At 44.0% G+C, this 18,286-nt stretch overlaps 1 protein-coding gene across 7 annotated transcripts in view; it reads left to right on the top strand.

Annotated features, from left to right (window-relative positions):
• MYOCD (myocardin) overlaps positions 1–18,286 on the top strand; it is a 131,323-nt gene that overhangs the window by 13,888 nt on the left and 99,149 nt on the right. For 2 of the 7 annotated variants that reach the window (XM_009432725.5, XM_511830.8), the window contains exon 1: positions 15,946–16,341. The exons of 1 other annotated variant lie outside the window; for it this stretch is intronic. In XM_009432725.5, coding sequence (XP_009431000.2) covers positions 16,287–16,341 — 55 coding nt within the window. In that variant the 5' untranslated portion in view covers positions 15,946–16,286. Of the gene's footprint in view, positions 1–15,945; positions 16,342–16,942; positions 16,985–18,286 lie in introns of those variants that run through there. 4 more of the 7 variants (XM_054671032.1, XM_009432726.5, XM_054671034.1 and 1 more) reach the window with 3 other exon arrangements.

Raw genomic sequence — 18,286 nt, 5'->3', positions numbered from 1 at the left:
AGGCTTGATTTCCTCAATTTCTTCCTGATACTGACATGGTTTCTCTAAGTCGTTACCTAAACATTAACTCTTAGTCGGTGATTCATAACTACAAGACGATGTGGAAGATAGATGGGTGAAAGAAAAAGAAAGAGAGCAAGAAAGAATGAGAAAAGATTGGCGGAAAATGCAGGTTAGAAAATCCATGCTTTAGAATAAAATATTCATAATTTTTTTTTTTTTTTGAGATGGAGTTTTGCTCTTTTTGCCCAGGCTGGAGTGCAGTGGTGCTATCTCGGCTCACTGCAACCTCTGCTTCCCGGGTTCTTGCAATTTTCCTGCCTCAGCCTCCCGGGTAGCTGAGATTACAGGCATGCGCCACCACGCCTGGCTAATTTTGTATTTTTAGTAGACACAGGGTTTCACCATGTTGGTCAGGCTGGTCTCGAACCCCTGACCTCAGGTAATCCACCCGCCGCAGCCTCCCAAAGTGCTGGGATTACAGGCATGAGTCACCGCACCCAGCCAAGTATTCATAATTTTAAGAATACAAATTCAGTAAAGTACAAATTTTTATTGAATATAAATTCAGAAAGTAAAGAAGACAGGTCCCTTTCTACAAGAAAAATAAGACATAAATGAGATACGAATTACCCCAAACAGGGAAGAGCCCCTGGGTCACAGAAACCCTGGTTTGATTCCCCGAGTGAGTACCTGAGCAAATGGGTCCAGGGTCCATTTACACAGGTCTCAGCTTCCTCATCTCTGAAATGAGACGGTATAACCAGATTCATTGGACAAACGCTTAGCAACCACTCACTGATAACCTACTCTGGACAAATTCTGGGCACTGAGGTTTCAAAGGAGCACAAGAGAATTAAGGTTCCTGCTCGTATTCCAGTAGTAGAGACAGAAAAAAAAGTAGATAACTAAATGAAATCATTTTAATAATCAGGAACTTAAAATTAATTGGATTGTAATTATTTGGGAGGAGTGGGCTACTTAAGCCAGGAAGGTCAGAGAACTCCTTTCTGCGAGGCTGCTGCTTCTGTGAATGGAGTCCAGGCATGCAAAGATCTGGGGGGCTGGACGTTCCAGGCAGCGTGGACTGCAAATGGCCATGGGGTATGTGCAGAAGGAGAGGGGGCTAGTGTGGCCAGAGGTCAGTAAACAAGGAGAGCCTGGAGTGAGGTTAGCAGGGCAGGCAGGTGCCAGGCTCGTGGGGATTCTAAGTCAGCAAGGGGCAGAGGGCATGTAAAAATCGGGCAAATGGAGGTGATTCTGGCAAAAAGGGATATTTACAAAGTTATGGGTGGGATAGGAAAACCACCAAACATAGTAGGTAGGACAGCAGACCCCTGACCACTCTTAGCACTGAACAAACAGGAGAGAGTGGTCACTGGGACCACAGGGAGGGAGTCAAATAGGGGGAACTTCTTGACTGGAGCCCTGGCGGGGACCCTGGGAAACAAATGCCCTGACCTCACCCTTTGCCTCCCTCCAATCCCCAGCAGAACTCCCCATTAACTGGACACACTCAGAAGCTAAAGGGCAAAGGAGTCCACTAATGCAGGTCCTATTGACCAGCCTCCCTGCGGACCCCCCAGGGTGAAGAGTGGGACAAGAGGAGAAGGAGGAAGATGCAGAGGGGCAAAGTAAAGCTGTCAGGAGATAGAGCAGCCGTGATGAGGTGTTCGCTTTATGCTAAGGGCACTGGGAAGCTGCAGGAGAGTTTTAAGCAAGGGAATACTTGGAACTGATTTATGTTAAAAGATCTTTCTGGCTGCTGTGTGGAGCCAGAGTTTAGAGAGGCTAGATCAGAAGTTGGGAGAATATTTAGGAGGCGATTACACCATTTAAGTAAGAAATGCATGCTAATGTGGTTCAGCATGATGGCTGAACATAAAGAGAAATAAATGGATTTGGGATCCACATTGGTATAAAAATTAAAAAAAAAAATAAACCCAACTTCTACCATTGCCATGAGCTAAAGTGAAGCTTTCATGCAGCCCTAATGGAAAATGAGAACATATGTGCGCCGTGCATGCTGCAAACCCTGAAACTTCTGGCCAGTGCCAACTCATGTTGCTTTTACGGTGCAAAGAGCATTGAGATAAATTTATCAGCTCTATGCCATTTTTATTTATAATAAGGAGAAAGAAAATAAAAGAATTTTCCAAGCCCGGCATGTAGAAAAATGATTTGTTCAGTCGACCCGACAAATAACAAATAGTAAAGTCTTCCAGTTTTATTGTTGGCATTATCATAAAGAACAGGCTGTGCTTATTATCTGGTTAAAGGGGGTTCGTTCTGTGTGATGTTGAAGTGAGTTATAATCTTTAATAAACAAATAACATCGGTATTTTTTTAATTTCATAGTCATGAATGTTTGTAGAATTGTCTTTTCTCTCTCTCTCTTTGGTGATGCTTTTGTCAGACGTCAGAAATGCTTTTGCTCTGTCCCCAGACAGGGGGTGTCATTTCCAACTATAGAGTCGTGAGGCTGTTTCTAAATTCCATCAATGCTTCTTCAAGGACCAGGCTACACCAGTGATGGCAGCTTAATGGCACCTGTCATAATACGAATCCCAAGACATTAATTCACTCCTGGGAAGTCCCAGTGTCCCGTAATAAACCTGTGTAGACTATTAAAGTTATATTCTTATGTAAGGGAAGCCTAGCACAGAACGAGGTCATAGAGCAAAGAGAACCATGGAAGGATGGTTTGGTCCCTCTGCACATAAAAGATGTAACAAATATTGTAGAGAGAACTGATCATTTTTTGCAAAATTTACGTGTAAGGATCAAAACCCCTAGTATTTTTTAAAACAAAGAACAAATATGTGAGTACTTCAGACACATCTGAGGTCAAATGTCAGCCCCTATGCTAACCAAATTGCTTCACCTCTGTAAGCAGGGCTACCCCTAGAAGATGCAAGGGCTTTGCGTAAATATATATATATATATATATACACACACACACACATATACACACAAATATATATATACACACACAAATATATATAGTATATATATTTGTATAGTGTGTATTTGTATATATGTGTGTGTATATATAATATATATAATATATTATATATTTTATATATTATATATTTTTATATATTATATATAATATATATATTATATAATATATAGATGGGATCCCTGCTATATATTATATAATATATATAATATATAATATATATTATATATTATATATAATATATTATACATATTATATATAATATATATTATACATTATATATAATATATGTTATTATAATATATAATATATAATATATGTTATTATAATATATAATATATGTTATTATAATATATAATATATAATATATGTTATTATATATGTTATAATATATAAAATATATATAATATATGTTATAATATATAATATATATAATATATGTTGTTATACTATATAATATATATTATATATATATAGCAGGGATCCCGTCTATATAAATAATTTGAGTCACTCAAAATCAGCACGTCAGCTCCACCCTTGAGGCCTAATCTTGTGCCGATCCCACGGAAGAAGTAATGCACAAGCCAAAGGAAGTTATCAGCTCACTAGGCTACCCTCCTGAAGTCTGGTCATGCGGACCCAGGACAATTCATCAGGCTCAAGTTTCAGAGCTCATTTGGGCATCTTGTTGATCCCACCACAGGACAGAGGGTTGGAGAGTACCCTGAGGGAAAGCAACAGGAACTTGCCCACCCTATGTGAGGGTCCCACCCTATGTGACATGGAGTCAGAACACCTAGCCGAGATGCCACCTCTCGCCTCCACAGTTCCCAGGTACCACAGGAAGACTTAAACTATTTCAGGAGAGGCACTCCAAAGTACAGGAGGATGCCTGAGATGTGGCATCTAGGATGGAGGCCCTACTTGCATTGGTGTAAGGATGGTACTCTCTCTGAACCTCAGTTTCCCTATCCGTAGGATGGGAATAAAAATTTTACCTCTTGCTAAGGTTATTGTTAAGTGTTAAGTGAGATAATACCACCATTCAGATTCCTAGCATATAGTAAGCATTCTCTCAATATTGGCTAATGTCGTACTCATATGTGTATATGTAAATACATACACGTAAATAAGGATGTTGCAGCCCAATTTCAGAAAACTTTTTGAAGACAGATGTGTTCATCAGCATTTAACTTTGGGCTCTGCTCCCCAGCGGGTGTGGTGATATGCCTGTCTTCAAAAACTACTGGTGAGCAACCTCAAATACAGCCAAAGGAAAAAAAAAGAGGACACAAAAAATCTTTAGCACTATTAGCTCTAGTTTCACAGAGTTCTGGCCAAGCAGATATTCATCTGCAGGGTTTATTTTTTTTCTTTTCAAATAGGGCAAAAACAATACTTCCAAAATCTAAATGCCTCAAAACTGAATATAATTGTTTCCATTGTTGTAATTAACTTAAGCATGAAACATTCCTCATTTATATTTTGAGTGAAGCCTTCAGAAAACTCAGAAGCCTGCTAACCCAGGCCAGCATCTCAGGGGTTCTGATGGCAGCATCCCTGGAGATTGCCCCACCCCCCTTGCAGGGGCACCACAGCAACCACGAGGCACTGATTTCATGCAATGCCAGCCTGGTCTGATGGAACTGGATGCCGTTTAAATGATATTGAACTTTCCCCTGGTTTGTAATTGGTCTGGATGTTTTACCACAAAAAAATAGTTATTTCCCAAAGGATCACCATTACAGAGTCTGAATATGTGGCATTTGTAGAGTACTTTAGAAGAGAAGAGGTGTTTCTTTGCACTTTAGCTTTGCCTGTAAATGGATTGGTTGATGTGTAGGGATTCTAGCGTTATCATCGTCATTGCCATCACCACCACCATCATTATCATCATCATCATCAACATCATCATCATGGCTCTCATTTGTAGGAAATCTACCATGTACCAGGCTCTGTCCCGAGTGTTTTCTTTATATCTGTTTACCCACGGAATTCTCTCCATAACCTATGAGCTAGATATGCTTGCTTACAGATGAAGAAACCAAGACACAAAGAACAGAGAGGTTAAGTTAGTTGCCCAAGGTCACACAGGTAATAAAAGGCGGAGTTAGGGAATTGCATTCTGGTGCCAGGCTCCAGAACCCATATCCTTTGCCATAACTAGCCTCTGTGCTGGTATTGCCAAAGATGAAGACTTAAAACATGTATACAAGATATACAAGATGAAGACTGACAGAGCTACCAGTGACTAGGTGTTTCATTCATCTTCTTTCCAAACCGAAACCATCTGCAGTCACATACATTTTATCGGATCTTCTGGGATTCTCATTTGGTCATTTTTAACAAATTTGCTGTCAAACACACTGGAAGATATCCTAGACTCGTGTCTTGAAAGCCATAGACACAGTTACTGTTCTTTAGTTTTAAATGATAATGTAACAAAATCCTGTTTTTATTAATGGAATGGGTTAGTACCAAGGTCAGTTCGTAATAAAGAATTTTCCAGAAAAAAAGAAAAGGAATTGGCAACGTACTGTAAGAAAAGACTGCATGAGCCAGGAAGCAACTTAGAGATGTTTAAATTTTCCCTGACATGAATGCTGACCACCCAGGGGAATAAAAAAAAACACCTGTCCCAGGCAGGCAGGGATTCAGGCAGGGTATGTGGATACCCAGAGAGGGAAACCTGAGCAGGCTTCTCAGTCATCTGTCACATTAGAGGCCCCATGTGTCCAAGAGTCACACAGAAGCCTTGTGACCAAGACCTGGTCTTAGGTCTGTCTCTAAGTAGAGAGGCCACTGTTGGTGAATCAGCGGTTCTTTGTCCTGTGTCCATTTTTTCAATGGTCCAGAAGTTTCTTAAATCTCTCAAAGGATTGAGATGAAAAATCGCAAAGGAAAATACACACCAACGGGCTTTAAAAAGTTAAAATTACATATGATGTTGGAGAGAAGAAGCATAAAAACAGTGCAATTGTAAAACAGGAAGGTCCTTATCAAGACAAGCATATGACAGCTAAGGACTGTGAACTGCTGCTGGGACATTGGGCAGGTTAAAGTCTGAGGACCGCTTGAGTCCGTTTCTATAAAACTAGCATATCTGCTCAAATCTTATGTGCAAAAAGGAATTTTGCTCCAAAAGCATTCAGTGGATCTGAATGTCCCTTGGCCATTTGCTGGATTGCATGATTATTTGTTAAGTTTCCTTCAACTGAACACTGGGTTCCTGAGACCGGCTTCCTGAGAGTATCGCTGGTGGACAAGCCTCCCACCGTGAATTTTCTTTACTGTTGTTATAGCTGGTTTTAATAGCATTTGGAATTTTTCCTTTTCAGACATTCTCACTTGGAATGTACTAATTTTCATAGTCAGATGTTGGTTTTAGCTAATTTGTTGTAGCTCCTTGAATGGGCCATGCTATTTTCAGAGAGAGAAAAATATCTTTCCTAGTGCCCCCTAAAATGAAAAGCTCCCCTTCCTGACTCACAGCCCTGGAGATGTGGGGTGACGTGAAGAGACTTAGAAAGCTCTGGGGGAATTTCTGTCCACTAAATAGTACCACCGCCTTCCTCCGCCCCTTCCTCACTCCCATTGCATACAGGGTGGTGCTTCACCATTCCTTAGCCATAATAGGCATCCTGAGTTAATGAGATGAGGCATGCATGATTTGTAAGGTCACCTGAAACAGGTCAGGGATTTATGGGCCTCCATTCTGTTTTCTGCAAAGCGGGGGAGATAGTAAGCAAACTGAGAGAAAGGAGGAGTTAGGAAACAGAACGCAACCAGTTGCAAAAAAGAAAGAAAGAAAAGGAAAACATTTAGAAGAGAAGGCAAACTCCCAGATCACACTTTATGAACCAGAAGAGGTTTAAGTGTATAATGTTGTATCAGGCCCTGAACAGAGTGAATCAGAACAAAACAGTTGCTGCATCCAAGCATCACACAACAAACCCCTGTTGGGCAGCTGCTTTTTGAAAGCCTCAATGTATCATGCCTTGGTAGAATCAAAGGATACAGGACAAGCCAGAGCTCTCAAGAAGTGTGTAATCTATTCGCAGAAGAAAAGACAAAAGACAACAAACACTATTCTGTATATAATAATTCAAATACAAATTATGTCAAAGGGCAGTTTATTATGGAAAGAATAATAGAAAATTAGCAAAATAGTAATAAAAGGAAAAATAGGTAATGGGTTATAAACATAAATGAAAACTATATTCCTGTGCTCCAGGAGCCTTCAAACTAGTGGAGGAATTTTTTATGCTAAAAAGTAATTGATGGCCCAGGCACGGTGGCTCATGACTCTAACCCCAACACTTTGGGAAGCCGAGGCATTCAGATCGCTTGAGCCCAAGACCAGCCTGGGCAACATGGCAAAATCCCTTCCCTACAAAAAATACAAAAATTAGCTGGGTATGAGGCTGAGGTGGGAGGATCCCTTGAGCCTAGGAGGTGGAAGCTACAGTGAGCCAAGATCACGCCATTGCACTCCAACCTAGGCAGCAAAGTAAGACCTTGGCTAAAATAAAATAAAATAAATAAAATAAAATAAAATAGTAAAGTAAAATAAAATAAAATAATAAAATAAAAGTAAAGTAAAAAATAAAAATAATTGATGATACTTTGAAAATGCAATAACAGGCTGGGCACGGTGGCTCACACCTGTAATCCCAGCACTTTGGGAGGCCAAGGCGGGTGGATCACTTGAGTTCAGGAGTTCGAGACCAGCCTGACCAACATGGTGAAAGCCCATCTCTACTAAAAATAAAAAAAATTAGCCGGCATGGTGGCAGGTGCCTGTAATCCCAGCTACTCAGGAGGCTGAGGCAGGAGAATTGCTTGAACCCGGGAGGTGGAGGTTTCCGTGAGCCGAGATCGCACCACTGCACTCCAGGCAGGGTGACAAAAGCAAAACTTCGAAAGAAACAGAAAGAAAGAAGAGAGAGAGAAAGAAAGAAAGAAAAAGAAAGAAGGAAGGAAGGAAGGAAAAGAAGGAAGGAAGGAAGGAAAGAAACGAGGTTGGGAAGAAAGGGGAGGAAATAAAGTAGGAGAAATTGACAAGGGCCATAGTATGTGGGGCTTTCTATGTCACACTTAGGAGCATGGACATAACCCTTTGGCACAAGAGAGCCAAAAAGGAGTTTAAGCAGGAAGCAGTGTGATCCGCCTTATGATTTAGGATTATCACTTTGATGACAACGTGGCAGATGGACTGGAGCAGGGAAAGCCTAAGAGGAAGAAGACCACTCAAGAGACACATGCAGTAAACCAGGGGAAAAGTCAACAAGAGCTTGAAGTAAGTAAGAGGCATTAGGGATAAATAAAGGAGGTACATTCTATAGGTATTTAGGGAGGAGAATGGATACGGCGTGGTGATCGATTGAGGATGGAGAGAATGCAGAAACGTAGATTGTGGCCATCATCCCCAAACCAGTCATTAGGTGGATACTTTTCCCCATTCATTGGAATGAGCAGGAAAGTTCAGGAAAGAAAGTGTGGGAAAAGGATTAGGTCTGAAGGAAAACTTGATGAGAGGAAGTGGTTAAATTTGGTTTTGCACCTCTTATTGTCAAAGAGCTTTTGGGAAATCAAGTGGAGAAAGCATTTGGATATATGGGTCTAGAGCACAAGAGAAGAATTTCAGAAAGATATACAGCTTTGGAAGGAGTTCTAAGAGGAAGAAAAGAAGCAGCAATGATCAATTTCAAGAGAACCTGGAAAAACAAAGATGGATAAATGTCTACTGGAAGACTGGGTGGTCTTTACTCGCATTGGTACTGTTAAAATAGAGGGAAAAAAAACAAGTGAAATTGAAGAATTTGCACCCTGAAAATTGCACCTACCCAGAAATGAATGACACTTATGAGTTCATCTCCAGACAACACTCTTCTCCATTGTCCATATTCTCTATGGCAAACAAGTCACAGCAGTGAGACAGCCATCTCAGATACAACTTGGACCCCGAGGAAACTATCATTGCATGGATCCAGTGCAAACAAGCTTGGGCAATATCTCTGTGTCATGTAACCTAAAGGCAAGAATGAAGCTGGAATCACGAATGGTTTGTATTTACACACTGCCAGAATGCTCACTGTTTCTATTTTACACTCCTCTTCACCCCTCTTAAAGTGAGAGTAGCAAGGATCCAGGAAGACGAAGAAGAGGCCACACAGGGGTGCATGACTTTCAGCACAGTGACCCTGCTATCTAGTAAATGTGGCTCAACCGAGTGGCTCCAAATCGGGATGAGCAAATTGTATTCCCTTTTCTTGGGCAGGAACTAGGATGGAGAAGTGCAAAGAGAGAGAGGAAAGGTGAAAGCATTGCTGGCTGTCGGGCAGACTCGGAAGGGGCTGTGACCGATCCTGCAACTGAAACTACTTTCTTTACGTTGTTTAAATCTTTGTTTAAATTAGGCAAAAGTCCTTCTACATTCACTTTTATGAAAGAAAGCAGGTTATGTTAATAGTGTGGCTGACATGAGTTCCATCTGTGCTTTCATGACATTAACTCGTAGAATAATGACACCGGATTTCTGGTTTGTTGAGAGTTTGTGGATGACCCCCACCACTATATTCTTAGCCCCTAGAGGTTCTGGACCATATCTGCTTTATCTTTATATTCCTTACAGTGCTAGAACACAGTCTGCACTTAATAGATATTTCTGGAATGGAAAGAAATTGAGAGGCTGGGGCTGCATTTCTTAAATAGGTAATTCTTCAAGTAGGTGACTTGATGGTACATACCTCCTCCTCCCTACTGCGGTCAAGCTCTTGGAAAGCAGAGGAGAAATTTCACAACAGAGTTCACAAGAAGGTTCACAGGGGTCTGACTCAGTGTGCAGACATGCTCTATTGGCTCCATTTGACCCTTCTCCCCCCCACCCCACCCCCCGACACACACACATACACACAAACACACACACACACACACAAACACACACACACTTGTATGGGCCTTGTGGGTGCTGGGAGCAACTGGGAGTTTGAGAGACTTCAAGGTAGAAAGGAGAGAAGGCAGGATGCAATTAGAAAGCATTTCTACATTACTATTTCTGGTCAAATTGACTGAAGAATCTTAGAAATAAAAAAATACTAAATCTTCCATGCTACTGTTAGCTGTGATTTCATTTCTCATTCTATGTAAAAAGTCAACCTTGCACTTAAAATCATAGTTATAATTTTGCATTCATTTTTTAAAGAACCCTCAAATTTTATGAGACTCAGATTGTACAATTTGGATCTGCTCCTGGCTGACCTATGGTGTTTTAATACATTTTTAAATGTACTGATAATTGTTCTTTTTTTTTCTTTTCTTTTTTTGAGACAGAGTCTGGCTTTGTCATCCAGGCTGGAGTGCAGTGGCGCGATCTCGGCTCACTGCAACCTCCACCTCCCAGGTTCAAGCAATTCTCCTGCCTCAGCCTCCCAAGTGCCTGGGACTACAGTCACCCGCCACCATTCCTGGCTAATTTTTGTATTTTTAGTAGAGACAGGGTTTTACCATATTGGCCAGGCTGGTCTTGAACTCCTGACCTTGTGATCCGCCCGCCTCAGCCTCCCAAAGTGCTGGGATTACAGGTGTGAGCCACCGCGGCCAGCCTAGTTGTTCATGTTTTTAAAAGCCAATACCTTTCACATTACAACCTGGATTTCCAGTGTCTTTGAACAGTTAAGGAGTATAGCAATGAGGGCCTGTGTTCCTTCTCTCATGGCTACAGTCACCTAGAGCTAGGTCATGGCTGCCCCCCTTGGATGAGCCACCTGCTGTCCAGTTTGTTGTGTGAAACCCCCTCCTGCCTACATTTTATCTTATCTCTGGCTCACTCGACTCATTTGAGTTTGCAAACCTCTCTCTCTATGCATGCCTGCCAGGGCACTTGCCACAGTGACTTGCTCACATCCCTAAATGCATTTTCTTTTTCTTTCTTTCTTTCTTTCTTTTTTTTTTTTTTTTTTTTTGAGACAAGGTCTCACTCTGTCACCCAGGCTGGAGTGCAGTGACACAATCATGGCTCACTGCAGCCTCAACTTCCTGGGCTCAGGTGATCAGGTGATTCTCCCACCTCAGCTTCCCGTGTAGCTGGGACTACAGGCATGTGCCACCATGCCTGACTTTTGTGTGTGTGTGTGTGTGTGTGTGTGTGTGTATTTTTAGCAGAGACGGGGTTTCATCATATTTCCCAGGCTGGTCTCAAACTCCTGGACTCAAGTGATCCACCTGCCTTGGTCTCCCAAAGTGCTGGGATTACAGGTGTGAGCCACCATGCCTGGCCCCCTAAATGCATCTTAAATGAACTAATGAAAGATGAATAAATGCTTCCCTGAAGTTACTTATTCACCGATGTGTGAGAGAATAAAAAGAGAAAATGGACAAGAGGTGATACTAGAGACAGGTACTGAAGAACTCTTCATGTCTCAAGAAGACCATGAGATCCATTCACACAATAATGACCTTGGTGGGGAAGGGGATTTGCTAAGAGAGGACCACAGGGAGAATTCGAGGTCCTGAGGACAACATAGGTGAGCTGTCCCTCTGCTCACCACACTATCCCCTGTCTGTGACCCAGCAGCTGACCTCATGGTGCTCCTAGGAAAGGAGATGTGTAAGGGGTCAAGATTTAAGGTGGTGACTCTGCACCGTACTTTGAACTCACACCTATGGACGTAATCACTTCCATTGTGGCTGAAGGCTGAGGACCACAGCTACGGAAGGCAGAATTGAAAGGTGACCTCTCAATGAGCTATCCCCTTGGATAATCTTCTCTCCTTCAATATGGGAGAGACCAGTGGCTGTGATGGATGCACTGTTATGATTAGGTTACATTATTTGGCAAAGATGAAGAGGTTTTTCAGACATAATTAAAGTTCCTAATTACTATGACTTTGAGTTAAAAGAAAGATTATCCTGGGTAAGCCTGACCTAATCAGGTGAGCCCTATAAAAGAGGACATTCTCAGCCAGGTGCCTGTAATCACAACACTGGGAGGCCAAGGAGGGTGGATCACCTGAGGTTGGGAGTTGGAGACCAGCCTGACCAACATGTTCTCTACTAAAAATGCAAAAAATTAGCCGGGGGTGGTGGTGCATGCCTGTAATCTCAGCTACTCAGGAGGCTGAGGCAGGAGAATCGCCTGAACCAGGGTGGCGGAGGTTGCGGTGAGCCGAGATCACGCCATTGCACTCCAGCCTGGGCAACAAGAGCAAAACTCTGTCTCAGAAAAGAAAGAAAGAAAGAAAAAGACATTCTCCTGCTGGCCTTGGAAAAAAGCAAGCCATTGTGAGTTCTAACACTGCAAAGACCTGAATTCTATCAATAACCAGTGAACTTGGAAGGGGACACTGAGCTTCTCATGGGACTGCCACCCTAGCCAGCGCCTTGAGTGCAGCATTGTTAGACCCTAAGCAGAGGTCCCAGATAATCCATGCCTGGCCTCCTGACCATGAAAACTGTGAGATAATAAATATGTGCATTGTTTTAAGCTGCTAAATGTCCAGCAACTTATTACACAGGTAACTAACAGCAAAGGAGAGAAAGCCAAAATGAAGGGGAAAGAGACAGAATTGCTTGGAATCTTCATGAATGTTTGGAGATGGTTGGGGCAGGGGAAGTAAAAAGAAGGGTCCAAAACACACCAGGGCCGGGCACGGTGGCTTACACCTGTAATCCCAGCACTTTGAGAGGCCAAGGCAGGCAGATCACCTGAGCGCAGGAGTTCAAGACCAGCTTGGCTGGTCTTGATGGGGGGAAGCCCATCTCTACTAAAAATACAAAATCATCTGGGCGCAGTGGCATGCATCTGTAATCCCAGCTACTCGGGAGGCTGAGGCAGGGAGAATCTGTTGAACCCGGGAGGCAAGGTTGCAGTAAGCCCAGATCGCACCACTGTACTCCAGCCTGGGCAACAGAGCGAGACTCTGTCTCAAAATAATAAAAAATAATAATAAAAAAATAAAACACACCAAAATTGTTCTGGGCACCCCACATGTATTCTTTCATTTAAATATCCCAACTCTTCCTGGAAGTAAATATTTCTAACTCCATTTTACAGATAAGACGTTGAGTATCCCAGAGAACTCTAATAATTCACTCCAAAGTACAGGGTTATCCTGATGGAAAGAAGATCTTTCTCACACTGGAGGCTCATGTCTTGCCTTTGTGTCACATCACGGGCTTACTCCAAGCCCCAGGAAAAGAAGGTCATGGAGTAGCCTGGCAAGGAAAACATACTCCAAGGTGGTGGGTGACATTGCAGGACAGAGCCTGGCGGCATGCCGCTGCTGCATTAGCCTGCTGCTTTTCGAGCCTAGCAGCTTAGGAGTTCTGTTCTCCTTGAGAACATCTTCTCCAAATTCCACCCCTCTCAGAAATTTTTTTTGTTTTACCAAAAGTGCTTGGCTAGAGAGGAGAAATGATGAACTTCTATATGAGCATATTTATAACCATAGATATTCCAAGCCATAGGAGGTATAAATTTCAGGATATATGTCAGTAGCTCCACACTATGATGGGAAAATTGAGGGGGGCTATGGTTATTGGCATTTTCCAAACTCACTGAAAAAAAGAAACTGCTTCCCTGCAAACACACATACACACACACACACCACACTCCACACATACACACACACACGCACACACACACACACACACACACACACACACTCCCCCTAGGCCTGCAGAGAGAAAACAACTTACTCCTGGCCAGCTCATCTAGGTCATGCAGACCCTACAATCAATGCTGGCTTCAGCTAATTTCATCCCAACTTGCACTGAAAAAATAATTCTCTGCCAAGTTGCCATGTATCTCTTCTCAGCCCCAAAGCCTTCGGGATAAAAATCTGTTTGGCTTTTTCTTTTTTCTTTTTTTAATGTTGCTCAAAATAGTTTTCTCTGCTCAGATAATTTTGCAATATTCCTTATCCCACCAATCTCTTCCCTGCAGAGTACCTCCCTGCCACACACATCTCAGAGCCGGTCAGAGCCCTTCCAGACTCCTGTGTGCACCCGTTCCCAAACCTCCCTCCACTTTCCTTCTTCTCACTGAAGACCAGGGGGCTGGGGGTTGACTGAAGACCAGGAGAGGTAGAAGAGAAAGAAAGATCTCAGGCGGAATCATGCCCTCTCCTCCCATGTTCATGTCCTAATCCCAGGAATCTGTGAATAGGTTACATTATACAGCAAAGGGAATCCAGGCAGTAGATGAGATTAGGGAGGATAATAAACTGACTTTATGATAGAGTTTATTTTTGCCGTAAGGTTAATGTAGAAGAGGGAAGCAGAAGGTGGGGAAGGGAGCATTAAAGCGGTAAGATGCGATAGGAACTTGACCCACAATTGCTGGCTTCAAAAATGGAGGAAGCGGCCATGAGCCAAGTACTCGGGCGGCCTCTAGAAGCTGGAAAAGGTGAGGAAATCGATTTTCCCCTAGAGCCTCCAGAAACTAACGCAGCCCTGCTGACACCTTGATTTTGACCCCCTGAGACCCACTTTGGACTTCTGCCCTCCATAACAGCAAGATAATCAATGTGTGCTGTTTTAAGCCACTACATTCGTGGTAATTTGTTATAGCAGGAATGGGAAAATGATGTTACATAATCGCTGAGATGCTCCTGCACACGAAATCAGCCTATAGACAGGCGCCCAGGCCAGGACTAGATCCCCAAAGGGAACGTGGATGGATTGTTCTTCCTCGTCTCTGACACATCAGCAAGAAGGTGTCTATCCCTGAAGACCTTATGTACAAAATCGCCCCGCTCAGATCCAGAGAGTAAGCTCTAGGGCTAACCCCTCTAATGTGTTTTCAGCAACAGGGGATGGGGCAGAGGCCGGGACCAGGACATTAGAGGTTGTCCCCATGAGCTATTGTCACCTCGGGTCTCCATCTGTCACCGACTGATCTTTTAAGGACTCGTAGTAGAGATACAGGCAGGCTTGTGTGTAATAGACGACACCCGGGGTCCACGTGCATATGAAGTTGCAAATAAGCCCTAATTATATACGTATACAGAGTGGTTTTTATGTTCTGAGCCACCAACTATTTAACGGGCTTCTTGAGAGATGGGTCTTTGTTTTATTTCATTGATCCATGTGCCTATAACACCTCGGCCAGATGCACAAATAACCCTGGGTCGGTTACGGAATGGATTTTCCCCTAAGGAGAGACTCATTCGCAGGCAAAGTTTTTTAGCCTTCCCAAGCTAAGCCCAGCCCGAGCTCTGACTTGCCCCCTGCTCCAGAGCCCCTCCCTATTTAGAGCCCAGTAGGTTTTTCACTCCAACTCAGGTATCTTTTCCCATTCCCTCGGGGTTGTGAGGTGGGAGCGTTGTGTCGCAGCTGGATCTCCAGATGCACCGATTTGTCCCCCCAAAAAGCATATCCTAGAAAATGAAAGCCTTTCCATTTCCCCGTGGAAATGCATGTAAGTCCAGTATTGGAGCTGCGAGATACAGAATCGTCTCTGCCAGTGCCCTGAGCCCCTCAAACCGAGGGGAATGCGTGGGCTTCGGTCCGTCGGAAGCTTTTCTTCTCAGGGGTCCAGCTTATTTCCAAATTGCCCCGCGTGAACTGTCCCGCGGGCGCGCACGCCCTTTCGCGCAGCCTTTGCAGCCGGCTGGCGGGAGATCCCGGCCGCTTCCCTTTCGCGGGCAGAAGCCCGGCCGGGGAAGCCCCGGCTGCGCACGCCCATCCCCAGGTCCTCGGAGCTCCCAGCGGCTGCCGCAGCCCCGCGAACCACCTGCAAGCCCCGCGGCGTCGCAGCCCTTCCTTCTTTCCTCCGGGCATCCGCTCTATAGCTCGCGCCCCTCTCCCAGATTCCCGACCCCTGGCCCTGCTCCCGCCCTCTGTGCCTCGGCGGCTGCGGGGCCCGCCGCAAAGAGTTAAGAGCCGGCTCCCGAGACGGCTTCGGCGGCCCCAGGTCCCCAGACCCCGCTCGCCGCTCCTGATTGGCTGAGCGCCTGTCAGTAGTAAAGAGTATCAGATGGCAAAGTTGGGACCTTCATAAAGGCGTGGTGGCGATTCTCCGCAATCGCCGGCAGCCTATGACATCAGACAGGAACGCCTGGGATGCCGCGCTGCTCCTGGCCAACCTCCGAGGAGGAGGAGGGTCCCGCCGGCTAAGAGTTAATTAGCCCCGCACGGCGAGGGGGGAGGCGCCAGTTTTCTGGGGACACTGGCTGCCACTGTACTCCTACCCAGGGGAGCTCACGGAGAGTTGGATGAATTCTGGGTTGTTAGCTGCGGTCAGCTGGGCTCCCGGGAGCCTGTTGCTGGTGGAGAACAGGGGGCGCCTGGCCAAGGGACCAGCGGCTTGCTGAGACTCAACATGACACTCCTGGGGTCTGAGCATTCCTTGCTGATTAGGAGCAAGTTCAGATCAGGTAGGGCTAAGGCATTTAGCATTCCTTCTTAAACTTTCCTCTTCTGCAATTCTCAACTCTAGAACTGCTTTCCAATAAATGTTTCAAAGTCTGCCAGGTCTACCTCAACTTTGTTCCCCAAAAGCACATTGTGGAAGCGAAGAGTTTTGTTTGACTTTGGGGGCCTTTCGTGTCTTCCGTTGTAAGTGCTTTGGGTGGTCGAGTGTGGTTGTTCATCTGTGAAAAGGCCAATCCTTTTATTTTATTTTCTCTGCATCTATGAATAGAAATTTTGGAGGGGTACATTCAGAGGGAGCAACTTTGGAAATGAACAAATAAGGGATTTCACGTTTGGAAGCTGCGTAGTATCGGTTATAATCGCTGAGAAGATGAACCTGATGTTGTGTGTTAGGTACAGGGGTCACTTCAAATGTAGCTAATCCAAACAAATGTATTTCCCAAAAAAAGTCACTTGGGGGAAGTAAAAATAGCAAATTTGGAGCACACCAAGTATTTAAAATGACATCACTGTAGAAAAAAAAAGAAAGCCCAGTGCCACAAATATTTTTTCCCAAACCATCTGATATTTATAAATAGAGAATTTCCCCCAAAATTTCTGTGTTAGTGGCACATGGAGAAACTTCTCAAAGGACGCTGAGTGGAGGTGAGTGGAAGGGAGAGACGGGAGCTCTAACCGCTTCTCCAGAAGGGCTTGTACACGCGCCCATGGAAGGTGTCTGTGTGGGTCTCCACGTTTAGACAAAGCAACACTTGACTTCTGAAGTTATTTTTCAGTAGCTCTGTGTATAATGTTGGTTTTAGAAAACTGGTTAACGACACACTCAACAATGTAGGACTTCTACTTAGATGGATGACTTTTAGGAGAACTCTGATGTGAACATTAGACGTAACAGGTGTCAGAAAGATGCTGGCATAGGTTGCTAAGCTAAAGTTTCCTTAGCCCTTCTACATGGGGCCAACTCAGTTGTTTCACTTGGGATGGATGGTTCAAAAAGGAAAAATGTAGATGCTGGGAGGTAAGGTTCATCTGTGACTTTCTTAGATGCCCTTGGTTTTTAGATGCCTGTGGGGTCAACTGGAGATTTTCTTAGGATCTTCATTGTTGATGCAAGTTGAAAACTCAAGAGCTTAGGCGGTCACAAGCCTCACTGCCCCTGAAGCTCTGGGATGAGTCTGCCAGCCACTGGGGTCGGCAGTGGATTAAGTCCTTCCTTTCCTTTCCATGGTGAGGTGAGGCGGTTGATCTGTTAATCAGCTAGAGACCTCACCACTGCGTTGTATTCGGTCAAAACTGTAAGGCAACACTGCCACCTTTCTGAAGAAGAGAGGATGTAGATTTGTTTTCTATGAAGCTGCATTCATTTCAAATGCTTCCTTGCCAGTTTAAATGTGGAGGGTCTGGGGGTGCTGGTTTGTCTCTAAAAGGATCTGGTGATGTACTTGATAGTAGACTTGCAAAACGCTTATCAATCCCTCCTTCAGCTAAAGTGCAGTGGAGAGGGAAGACAGTTTTTGCCACACTCCCAACTTCCATCTCAGTGGATTTGTGGAGTCCTGGTGTCTCCTAAGTAGACCCTGAAGACCCTGATCCTGGAGCTTCAGAGAATTCCAGCCTCACTTTTTTTAAAGTTGTGCAGGCTTTTGTGTCATAAGGAAAGGTAGCTTCGGGAAAACATGATATCACAGCAGAAGCAGGCATCCTTAATCCTCCCGTCATTGATAAACAGGGAATCTGGAGTCTGAGATGCAAACATGGATAGTCTCTTGACAGACAAGAGAAAAAAACAAGTGGAATGTAAAACTTAGAAAATGTAATGTTTGAATGGTGGTTATTCTTTCTGGATGTAATTACTACTATGGCTGTACCAGCACTGAGATCGTGGCATGCTAACAAGAGGGCCTCTCTTTAAGAGAATGTCTTTTATTTTGTCACCAACAGTGAATA

Source organism: Pan troglodytes, chromosome 19, assembly GCF_028858775.2.
Source record: "Pan troglodytes isolate AG18354 chromosome 19, NHGRI_mPanTro3-v2.0_pri, whole genome shotgun sequence".
Taxonomy (NCBI): domain Eukaryota; kingdom Metazoa; phylum Chordata; class Mammalia; order Primates; family Hominidae; genus Pan; species Pan troglodytes.
Note: the sequence above shows the minus strand (reverse complement) of the source record. Positions and strands in the feature narration are given on the sequence as shown.